This window comes from Myxocyprinus asiaticus, chromosome 17 (assembly GCF_019703515.2).
Source record: "Myxocyprinus asiaticus isolate MX2 ecotype Aquarium Trade chromosome 17, UBuf_Myxa_2, whole genome shotgun sequence".
NCBI classification, from domain to species: Eukaryota; Metazoa; Chordata; class Actinopteri; order Cypriniformes; family Catostomidae; genus Myxocyprinus; species Myxocyprinus asiaticus.
In genome coordinates, this window is record NC_059360.1 from 45,030,225 (window position 1) to 45,042,467 (window position 12,243).

Below are 12,243 nucleotides of genomic sequence, written 5' to 3' on the forward strand. Positions count from 1 at the left end.
TGGTTCTACCAGGAGTGGGGTTTGAACTGACCAGGACATGGATCCATTAGGGCTTAAGTCTAACACCTAACGCCAGGCAATCCTGGTCTCTTAAAAGCAACTCAGACCATTTTTTTTTTGTTGTTAAAACGGTACCTTAGTACCACTTTGAGAAAATTGTTTGCTTTTTGTTGATAACCACAATTCATGAAAGTAGCGTAATCGAAATCCATTTAAAACTTGTGTGATTCTACCAGGAGTTCACTCCCTTGAGGACATGCATCCATTGAATGTAAAACTCAACACCTTTACCACTAAAAAAAAAGTGTTTCTGACCCCTATGTTTCTTAACGGGGTACCTAAATACCACTTTGTGGAATAGTTCTGTTTTTTTTGTTGATTACCACTGTTACTAAGAAACATTCTTGAAATCCATTTAAAACTCCTGTGATTCTACCAGGAGTGGGGTTCAAACACATGAGGACATATATCCATTGGAGCTTAATGCCAACAACTTAACCACTTGGTCATCTTGGTCTCTTAAAAGCACTTTAGACCCTTTGCTCCTAAACAGGTTACATTAGTACCACATTGAGAAAATATTAGTTTTTGTTGATAAACACATTTATTAATGTTACTGAGAAGTAACATAATTGCATTCCATTTGAAACAAGTGTGATTGTACCAGGAGTGGGGATCAGATCCACAAGATGCAGCATCTGTTGGATCTTAAGTCTAACACCTTACCCACTTTGCCATCCCGGTCACATATGTCCATGTCAGATCCTTTGATTGTTAACAGGGTACCTTAATAACACTTCAAGAGATCAGTTTGTTTCTTGTTGATAACCATATATACCTTTGCTACTAAGTAGTACTGTACTCGCAATCCATCTAAAAATCCAGTGACTTTACCAGGAGTGGGGTTCGAACCCACGAGGACATGCGTCCATTGGATCTTAAGTCCAACGCCTTAACCACTCGGCCATCCTGGTCACATGTATCTGTTTCAGATCCAAAGGTATCTGTCAATCCATTTAAAACTACTGTGATTCCAACAGGAATCAGGTTTGAAACCATGAGGACAAAGTTCTACCAGGAGTGGGGTTTGAACCCTTGAGGACATGAATCCACTGGAATTTGAGGCTAGCACCTTAACCACTCAGCCATCCTGCTGTCCCAGTACTAGTCCACTAGTTCTTAACAGAGTACATTAGTACCACTTTGTGAAATAGTTTTGTTTTTTGTTGATTACCACATTTATTACCACATGATAACCACTCGGCCTTCCTTGTCACTGAATAATGCTACATTTAATAATACCCCCACCCCCTTCTTAAGAGTGTACCTTAGTACCACTTTGTGAAAGAGATTTGTCCTTGTCTTTTTGTGTTATACGGAAGAAATAAAGTCATGTGGGTTTGGAATAACATGAGGGTACGTAAATGATGACAGAATTTTTATTTTTTGGTGAATTATCACTTTAAATCTGTTGGCAACATTCTGATATATTTAGGGACAAACAGGTAGATGAAAAACAAGGTTTTATGGACAGACAAACTCTAACTAACTGTGAGAACAATTTTCATTCCAGTGGTCTATTCACAGTCATGTCATTTCATCCTGTTTCCAGGGACTTTTAAACTGTATAATGTCTGACGAAAACATCATCTGATTACCCTTTAGGCATTAAAAATTTCCAAAATCTTTCTCTGGGTTTCTCTGATTAAAATGATTTAAAAAAAAAAAAAAAGATTCAATGACAAACAAGCAGGAGACATGTATGTCTTAATCAGGAAGGCAGATGCAAAACCATGCAGTGGAACAAACAGAAATCCTGTGCATGAGTGCAAATCCTTATTCGGTTGTTTTGTGAGGGTGCCAGTTAATACAGTCAAACTCTCTGGACCGTTTATGATTGTCTGGGTAGGAGCCATGCCATCATAAACCATATTTTCTAAAACACATTGTTCCAGCAGTAAAATCTGTTTGGATGAGCATCGTTCAAAGCTCGGCAACCAGAAACTACGGTATATTACTCTATTACAAAAAGCACTGTTGTGGTAACCTTTGTAGAGTGAATGTATATATATATATATATATATATAGATCCCTGCCATTTATAATTTTGTTTTGACACTTGGAAGAAAAGGCTAGATTTGTATTTATTTATTTTTTCTCTAGAAGGCTATAATTATGATTCACTGTTTTACACCTGTGCAAATTTGTACTACAAGGTGTCATTATAATGCAGGTCAACAAGTGAACAAGTTCACCAAAATGGAAAAAAGAAAGTAAGGATAGATATGGTCATGCTCTCTCCCTCACATCTTTAACTGTAATAGTGATAGCAAATGTTATTTCAATTTGGCTTTCCTTGCTTTAAGTGCACTGTCCACTTATAAGAGTACATAATGGTATTGGCACTTTAATGGATTCCTGCATAATAAGCAGAGACTATCTCTAGTCTGTCTCTGTTGAACTCTGTGTGGCAAAACAAGTTTCGCTCTTAAAGAAACTAATTCGAGCCAGGAGACTTTTCTCAGCCCCAAACGAGAGAGCTACATCTCCTCATACAAGTCATATTATGCCTGGTAAATGTTTTAAATAGACTGTCTTCATATATTAAAGTTTTATGAACTGTCAAAATATTTTTAAACATTATTGTTGTCTTTTTTTCTATTAAAAAATATCTAAAAAGATAAATTGACTTGACAAGCAGAATTGTGAAAGATAAGACTTGTTTTGAGAGAATATAAGAATAATATAATTTATTTTTCTTGTTTTATTAATTTTACAAATCTAACAAAATTTTGTAAGATTTATGCAATGTTTCAAAGTGGTATAAAATATGACAAATTGGTAAAGTGGTATAAAATATGACAAATTCAATATGTATACTGTATATTCTCTCAAAGCAAATGTCATTATCTATAGTTATTTTAAATATATAACTTTGCTTCTCCAGAAAATGCATCTTTAGATATCTTTACTGGAAATTGACAAAAATACAGAGTTGGAAAATGTTTTTGCAGTGCAGCCTTTATATTTTTAGACTGCCAGCAAGTTTCATTAAACACTCATTCAAGCAGTGGTATTTTCACTTTAATACTATTTAGAGACGACACATAACAGGGGAAGATCATTTAATCAGAGACCATTGAGATTTCATTGAATTGGTGCAATTCTGCCTGCTGTTATTTATTTTAAATGTCTCTCCTCAGGACATTCAGACAGATGTTGACACCCAAAATGAACTTTCTAGAAGGGCTCTGGGTGGTCAGATACAAGAGCTTGATAAGGTTGGAGATATGGACAACATTCATATAGCCTCAAGAAGGTATTTTGTCTGTGCAATATATCCAGTAATATAGACATACAGATATCCACAGAACATACTGTACTGAACTTCTCTTTGACTCAGGGAGTGTTTGGAGGCCGGAGCTGAAAAATGGACCGGACTCATAGCCGTCCTTGAGGAGCTTTGTTTCTGGATAAAGCTGAAGGATGAGAATTTGACACAGCAGAGCCCCGCTGGAGAAAAGGTTCATAATTTACTGCAACAACAAGGCTACTGTACGGTTAGTCACACTATATGTTAATAGGCCAAGATACCTTTATGAAACAGATATTCACTATGTTAAAAAGCCTTCCTGATGGTCAAAGCTAAAGTGGGCATATTACGTAAATACATGTCGCAAACCAGTTAAAGAGAACTGAACCCTATAAATGTTGTTTTGCATTTTGAGTGATGATGTTGAAACAGTTTTTATTCATTATGCATTATAATGTAATATTTTTAATAATCCTTCTTACGCCTGCACAATGATTTGCAGTCCCTAAATAATATTGAAGTCACTAGTTTAATTAAAAAAGACAGCAAAATAAAATCCCCTGATTACTGTTTGCTAAGCAGATTACTTTTATATGACTTTGTTTGTTTGTTAGAACACTTCTGAATTATTAATGTACTAAAGATGCACAGCAGGCTGTGTTCATGAACAGACCTCAAATAATTGCAACATTAAGATAACAATATAAAGCAGTGGTTCTAAACTTTGACATAACTTTATTTTTTATCAGTAGTTCTGATGAATTATTTAAAGATCAAAGGACGCTAAACACTAAAGACAACACTATTTTTTAAATAAGAAACACTGTAATCATTAACAGACCTTAAATTATTGCAACAGTTTATATAATGGAGTTTTATAAATTAGGTTTGGGAGGAGCAAGGGCATTTAATCCAGCAATCACATCACCAGAGTTAGCATATATAAACATGCTGCTTACCTCTACATTTAGCAGACACTTTTATCCAAAGTGACTTACAGTGCTCATCCCCCTGGAGCAACCTGGAGTTAAGTGTCTTACTCAAGGACACAACTGTGGTGGTTGTGGGGATTGAACCAACAACCTTCTGTTTACCAGTTCAGTGATTTGGTCCACTATGCCACCACCTCTATATGGTGTCAAGTCTTCTAGCATCCCTCCACCTCCCCTTTCTCCTCCTATCTATTTATTAATAACTAATCTAAGTCTGGGGGGTATTCGAGCTCGGGTCAAGCCTTGAGCCATTTGCCCAGGACAGCAAGCAACACACGTTTACACTATTCTCTAAGCAGGATTACATTAACTTGTAAACTACTGAAACAGTAATATAAAGTATGTTAATGGTGATTGGATTAATAAGTTTAAAAGACATTATTGCAAGTAATTTGGTAAGATGAAGCAAAAGTTTGTGATATTATCAGTCATCAGTAATTAGAAGTTCTAGCTTCTTATATTGGCCACACATGGTCTTCACTCTGGTTCAGTGGTGTTGTTCCTCAATTTGTCACTCACAGTTCAGCTAATGTTAAGATTTTTATAGCATTTTCTGATTGCTTTTCGAGTAATTATTTCTCCAGTTTCACCACTTCTAATTTGTCTGGAATATGATGTAATGAATTTCTTAATTTATCTGTGTTATTAGGTTTGTTAAAATGTCACAACTTTCTGTGTATAATATTTTGTTAGACACAGGCCTTGAGCAGTGAGTTGATTGGTCGAAAACTGGATGTAGACAGCACTCGAAATCTGGTGTGCCCGACTATGCCATTTCAACCTATGACAGTGGAGGTCCAGAGCAGTACAGAGACAGCTCCAGGTGAGAAATGTGTGGATGTCTATATGTCTGTCTATTTCTGTCTGTATGAATCCTCACGGTGTGTGATTTTATTACTAAGGTTGTTTGGAGGTTGCTCGTTCATAGCTCAGGAGTTTTACATATTTCACCTAAAAATAGAATGTGAGAAACGAGAATTTTTTTGAGAAATGTTTGAGTTCTTATTGAAATTTTGGAAAAACTGAGCTCAGTTTGTGGCATTTACTCTTCTTAAATTCATGTTGGAATATAGAGGTCCTTTTTCAGGATAAAACACTGGAGAAGCAGGGGATTTGATCGCTCAATTTATAATTGTATTTTTATTTTATTTTATTAATTAATCACAGTACTGTTGTATACGGTGTTTAAGGAGTAAGGAATGATGAGCCGGGCCCCAGGGGTGCAAAAAGTATTTGTCTTTATTGAGCTTCACAGACAGAGTGTGACTGAAACAGGAACTGAGCTTTGAGCTTTTATAACCCTTTGTGTGTGAGTAACTTATCTTGTCATGTCTGAAGCAGAGGCAGGACCCAATTGCAGAGTAAAAAACAAAAAGGTTTATTTAGACAGAAAACAAGATAAAAACATAAACTACCCCAAAGGGGAAAAACAAGATTCAGACGATGATAACAAGGACGGGCTGGGCTGGAGCAAAAAGGTTAAAAACACACAAGACTGACTGGACAGGGAACAGGACCGAAAAACAGGAGCAATGAACAAGACCAACGAACAGGACGAACTGGCACTGGACAGCACACACGAGAAGACTAAATTAGGGAGAGAAATCAACAGGTTAATGGCCAGAGCAGGTGTGACAAAATGAACTAATAATAAGCAAACAAGGAGGCGGGGTATGACCCAAGACAGAAAGACATGAGGCAAAACAGAAACAAAACAAAGCCACATGCTCTCACAAAAACGCAGACACCCGAAAGGCACAAGCGCATATCGCCAAGACAATAGGCAACATGCGCTCATGCCAACTGACAGATAAGACGAGAGAATCCACAGCAACGCTAATAAAGCAATGCCATGCATTCTCACACTAGTCAAAGCCTAAGGCAACGAGGCAAACACCACGCACTGCACGCAACAGGCGACAAAATGAGACAGGACACCTGTGTGAGAGTTCGGCCACACACAAACCCAAAACCGAAGTGACCGAACCTCAGCACATGTTAAAACAGCTCGTGACCCGGGCGCGCAGTGCAAAGCGCATCCGCGGTTGTGAGAGACAGACAAAGATTGAGTGCATCCTGCCAAGGTGACATAAGCACAATGCACTCATGCAAATACAAGACAAGACATGGAACATGAGTGTCCAGATCCCAAAATCGAAACCGAACCAGACAGGGAAGTCAGGATCCAGACACCATGCTCCAGACATGAGACACCAGACCGACCAAAGAGAGCACGGCAGGGAAACCACAACTGAAGCTGTGCGCTCACACAAAGACAGAAGACAAAACACAAGACAGACACAGAACAATGATGTCACGACCCTGTCACACAAAAAGCCAGACTGACAGAGTGATTGGATTGTGACATATCTAGGGTATGTGTGTGGAATGTGTGTGTTCAGCCAAGAGCCTTAAGGACTTGGCGGTTTCTGCTTGTTTATCTAATCTCAGGCAAGATATGCAAGGCATGGGGCAACCCCTTCCTTGCTGGCACACAAAGGGAAAAGTACAACAAGAAATGCAGCCTAAGCACAACATGCTTTCACAGTTCTTCATAGAAAAATAGCTTATACCACATTTCCCCCTCTTGATAATAAATATTGTCACCAATACCTATTTTCTGTCATTGGAAGGAGAGGGGCAGAACTACCACTTGTGGAAAACATTTTAGATACAGCAAAGCATATTAACTTATAGACAATCAATATAAGGAGACATATCATTAACAGTGGTACTAACAATTGCGCAAGTACTCTAAATAGTGAGCCGAACATGCCTGCATGCCAGTTCTCAATTGTTGTGGCCCAGTCTCTTGCAGGTGGTGGATTTGGCACTGTGTCTCTAATATTTTTGATTAAATTTGTTAACACAAAATATTTAGTCCATAAATTCAGTTCCCACAAGTGCCCCACTCCCGGAATCAGGACAGTCTTTGAGCGGCCTGCAGCTAATATGCACGAGTCGTCTGATAGTCTTGCAAGCAGGTTTGCGTCCTGTGGCTCCACCAAGAAACCCGGGCCAGAAAATGCCACCCAGTTGTTTTGATCTGGAGACCAAGCTAATTGATTTCAAGTTTGTGTCTGATCTTGTCATGCTGCCACTGGACCCAGTGCATGTGGTACCAGAAACACTAAAGCAATTACACGAATAAGCAGTAACTGTACTCTAGCTTGATTATTATTTATTTTTCTTTCTCTGTTTTGCAGATCAAGTTCTAAGGGTGGATTCACCTCACCGCTCATCGTCTGCAGCATTATCATGGACTAATTTGAAAAAGGGGGAGTTGTGGTGTATTCACCCTTGGCCGGCCCCTCCCCCGCAAAAAGGGGGAGTGCTTTCCTCAGGCTCCTTTACTCCGTTTGGCCTGCAATGCTTCGGGCAGGACGACAATGTGAAGAGTGGGTCCACCTATCTTTCCCCCATTAGATTTACCGCCATTGGGGTTATTAGCAGAATGGTGTATGGTCCATCCCATCGGTTGCCTTTCTCTTGCAATGGTGGCTCTTACATAGAAAATGTCCGGTTTCTGTCCTAGTGTTCCTCCAAGGGCCTGGAGGAGATGCTGATCTAGAAAACATTCTCTTTCTCTGTCTCCTTAGGCCCTGCGATGGCACCTCTGTGTGGCGGGTGACAATTTGCTGAACTGTGCGACTGGACTAGGCTTAGTAGTTACCTGAGCTTGATTAGAGGGGTTCTTCTGCTCTTTACCACATATCCTTTTGTGGCAGTCTTTTTTCCAATGCCCCTTTTTGCCACAGTAATGGCACTCATCCTTTGCTTACCCACGCCTGGGTCCCTTCTGACCAGCGGACTGGACCATCAGCGCTCTGAGGTTATGTACTTGTGCTAATTACTTGCCACATGTTATCATTGTCTGCATGTTATCAGTGTCGACGGGCTCACTAGGGCAGAGATAGATGCAGTCAGTGCCTTGCACACTTCAGAGAGCAGGCCATCCAGCCACATTCCCATGAATGGGCCTGACGTACCATCCAGCTACCACAGTGCATCCAGGTCAGATCCAACACCTTGTATGCCTGAGTAATGATGTACACCACCCCTAGTCTCTCTGTATATTCAACCACACCTTCGCCTGGTTTCTGTTTAATGTTTGCCACCTTAGACCAGTTCAACTTTTTCCACATTAATTCTTTAAAAAAAAAACATATTATGCCCCACCCAGCTTCTTCTGCTTCCATGGTATATCTTTCTTAGTAGGTGGTGGAGCGGGCGATCTCTCTGTCCAAAGCCCGTCGATCAGTGGACTTCAGATTGAGAGTTAAAATTGTACGGCATTCACGCCATGAGAGCATAAACACCCGCTTGAGGCAGTCTAGTTGGTCTCTAGCATTATGTGGGTCTTTACGTGGGTCACCAACTTCCCTGGCCCAGTTACTCTGAGAATTGGGATCTGGCGGTTTATAGTTATAATGAGTTTCAGTCTCGACCTCTTACTCAACGCCATCTCTTGCTACCGCCCCACAGTGTTTCAGAGTTGTGCGTTTAACTGTTAGTGGTGTTAGTTTTTTAGAAAATTTGCTGTTAGGTGGGTCAACTGGTTCCTCTGATGACCACACCTTTTTCTTTCAGTGGCAACGTGGACATGCTCGATGGCTGCAGCTCACTCATTGGCTTCCCTGGCTTTGCTGGGCCATCCTTACTGCCCCTACACAGTCAGGGAAATCTTCCTCAACCACAGGTCTTTGGTAGGGATAGGAGTAGTGACTCAACTCATGTGTCTATCGTCCTTAGTTAGTCTCTTTCATTTTTCTTCTAGCCGGCTCGACGTCACCACACTCCAGAGATTTATTTATGTTCGATGCGTCGCTGCCCGACAAGTGATGAGTCCACTATTTTTCCCCTTCCTATCCTGCTGACTATGCCAGGAATGTTTTATCTGGTTTATAGGAGTAAGGAATGATGCGCCGGGAGCCAAGGTGCAAAAAGTATTTGTCTTTATTGAGCTTCACAGACGGAGTGCTCTTCACAGACAGAGTGCGACTGAAACAGGAACTGAGCTTCGAGCTTTTATAACCCTATGTGTGTGAGTAACTTATCTAGGGTATGTTTGTGGAATGTGTGTGTTCAGCCAAGAGCCTTTAGAACTTGGTGGTTTCTGCTTCTTTATCTAATCTCAGGCAAGATATGGAAGGCATGGGACAACCCCTTCCTTGCTGGCACACAAAGGGAAAAGTACAAGATGGCTTTCGGTTTGGGGGGGGGGGGGGTCTGCTGAGCCTGTGTGTGAGAAGGGCAGAATTGCCACAGATGATGGAACAAGCAGTTGCCACTTGCGGAGGCAGCATCATGCTAGGGTCTGCTTTGGGTATAGGAAACTGAGAGCTACAGGATAGGTAGAGTATGAGTAGAGTGAAAATAGGCGGAAACACTGCAGAAACAGTGGCGGTTGCTGCCGCATGGAAATGAGCTATCTGCTGTTGCGCTGTGTCTACAATGCCTGTGGCTGGAAGGCCATCCCCCCAGCCCCTCTGGAGGAAGGGGGATAAACCTCCCACCCCTGCCACCTTAGGATCCCTCACAGTATCTGAACGGGAGGGCCCTCCATATGTACGGACAAGGCTGTTTGGAGCGAGTCTCCCCTCATCTGCGAAGAGCAGGCCTCGTGGGGATTTAACTTGGGAGAGCTGGATGGAATTTGGCAGGTTGAAAATGTAAATTGAATGTCCTCTTTTGTTGATCTGATTTGCATAAATGATTTACTCTGCTGCGTATCCTGCATCCTACTGACTTAAGGTTTTCATGGCGATTCGAACGGGTAAGCCCAGCCTGCATTCGAATGGGGGTCCTCCCAAAAAAGTGAGTTTCAAATTTTTTTAGCCCCCCACTTCTTAGCCCTCCAAATATCTCACGGTTGATGGTAAAGTCTTCGAAGGGAATAGGGCAAGGGAATGATCACTGAATGGAACGTGCCCTAAACAAGCTGCACGGTGAGGTAATCAGGCTGACAGAAATCACCTGTGCGGGAGAACCGGATTTAAATGCTTGGAATAATGTTTGAATTAAATAGAAACATTTTTGATTCCCTCATGTTAAATTAAAGCTGTAAAAGAGCTCAAGTGGCATGAAGCTTGAGCAGCACCCATTCACGGAAGCAGCCTCATGCTATGGACCGCTCCGAGTGGAAAAATAGGATGAGAGGACCTGTGTACAGCCATAGGGGGCTGTACGACTGGTTTACAGTGAAGCAGTGGCCTGTACGGGGGCAGCCTTGACACCAGGTCTGCTTCGGTGAGGAAAGATGAGAATAAAAGAAAAACAGTGCAAAAACAACGGTTAAATTGGTAGCCAGCGCTGCCACGAAATATGAATGTTGGCTTCTGCAGCAGCTTGATGAATAATGTAACGATTGTGATGGAAGAGCTTATCTGATGAGAACAAATGCTTTGAGCAGAGTAGTGTGTCATCCATAACTGTCACATGGATCTGTTGTGGGTAAGTGAGCAGAGCTAAATGCTGGAGGAATCGTCGCAGCATGAATGTAAGCAGTTGTTTATATATGCTTACTCTGGCGATGTTATTGGTCAGATTAAAAGAACATGCTCCTCCCAAACTTTGTTATGAAACTCCATTAATTTTTTATTACACCTTTCATTTCTGGAGGTCAAAGTTTTAGTCTACAGTATCAGTTTTGCTTGATTTATGTTTCTCAGTAATGGCTCAGTGGAGACAATAAACCTTTTAGGACACAAATTGAAAAGTGAGAGAGTGTTGAATAGGAGGGATGTAAATCTGAGCTGGTTTATAACAGCTGAGTAAAGAGGTAAGTGCTGGGCCACAATAATATATGAACACTGAGGTTCTTTGTACCTGAGCCTTAAGAACAACTAAAATATGTGAAAGCCCAGTCCACATTTTACTGATTAACAAGTAAACGGAACATTTAAGATGTTTTGCATTCTATGCGTGCAGAATTGTAGAAATTTTTCAGTGTTTATAATTATATGCATAAAGGTTTAAATGCATTAATATTCACATTTATTAAACAAAACAAAACAAATACATTTACATAAACATTGGGCCAACTCCAGGTGACCTTACAGTGAAAAGGAAGGAAATCAAATAAACTCTCATTATAAAATAAACATGAAAGCATTAGGCTACAGTAAAATGGCTAAAGTTGAGGCCCGTTCACACAAAAATCTATCTTTATTTACACATCCTGAAAAACACCATTATTTATATACTGTATGTGTAAACAAAGTGGTGAACAGAAAGCCTTTAACTAAATATTCAGCAACAAATAAGAAGACCTGCAATTATGTGGAGAGACTTATATGTGGAGAATTATACGAATAAAACTACATCAAACGTCCAAACATACCGATTCACTAAAATGAACTGGATTGCCCGATGGTTCATATATAAAATAGAGAGGACTGTTTAGGAGAGATATGTGCAAACTGACTGAAAGAACCGATTAACTCAAATGAATCGGACTTTCTAATGCAAAATGATTGAGCTGCAAAAAAACAAAAAACAAAAACTTTTTTTAAAAATGACTTTTTCTAAGACATAGCCTCCAGCCAAAATCCTGGATGGCTGGGACCCCTAAACACACCTCTCGGATACTTTATAAAACTAGTGATGTATCCAATACACAAATTAATTGCTCTTTTGAATAAATGTTATATGATTTAATTCAATCCAAATCAACAAAGGTAAATCACTAAACATCAAGTGAACTTCGTAGAACTACAACGGTAAGGGTGATATGTTGGATCATAAACACAACATTTGACACAATCTTTTTATGAAATCAGTTGTAACTAGCAGTATGGAAATAAACATTTGTTTCCCTACATAATGAACAAAAATGTCACAGGAAGATTCATAGGAGGACTTATTTTGATTTGAAGATCCAATTAATGTTTTTTTGCACTGGTTCCTTGAAATGAGCCGTCCGAATGAACTGATTTG

The 12,243-nt window shown here is 40.2% G+C and overlaps 1 protein-coding gene and 1 non-coding gene across 11 annotated transcripts in view; one reads left to right on the forward strand and one right to left on the reverse strand.

Annotated features, from left to right (window-relative positions):
* Nucleotides 1-12,243, forward strand: part of LOC127454753 (utrophin-like) — a 42,493-nt gene that overhangs the window by 5,919 nt on the left and 24,331 nt on the right. For 8 of the 10 annotated variants that reach the window (XR_007899598.1, XR_007899600.1, XR_007899599.1 and 5 more), the window contains exons 2-5: nucleotides 3,204-3,319; nucleotides 3,404-3,560; nucleotides 4,999-5,128; nucleotides 7,512-7,703. Coding sequence is in view for 6 of the 10 variants with exons in the window: in XM_051722133.1 (XP_051578093.1) it covers nucleotides 3,204-3,319; nucleotides 3,404-3,560; nucleotides 4,999-5,128; nucleotides 7,512-7,703 (595 nt within the window). In the remaining 4 variants the exon portion in view is untranslated. The remainder of the gene's footprint in view (nucleotides 1-3,203; nucleotides 3,320-3,403; nucleotides 3,561-4,998; nucleotides 5,129-7,511; nucleotides 7,704-12,243) is intronic. The other 2 variants (XM_051722135.1, XM_051722138.1) reach the window with 2 other exon arrangements.
* trnal-uaa (transfer RNA leucine (anticodon UAA)) lies at nucleotides 892-974 on the reverse strand. The gene has a single exon. It is a non-coding gene; the product is annotated as a tRNA-Leu (tRNA).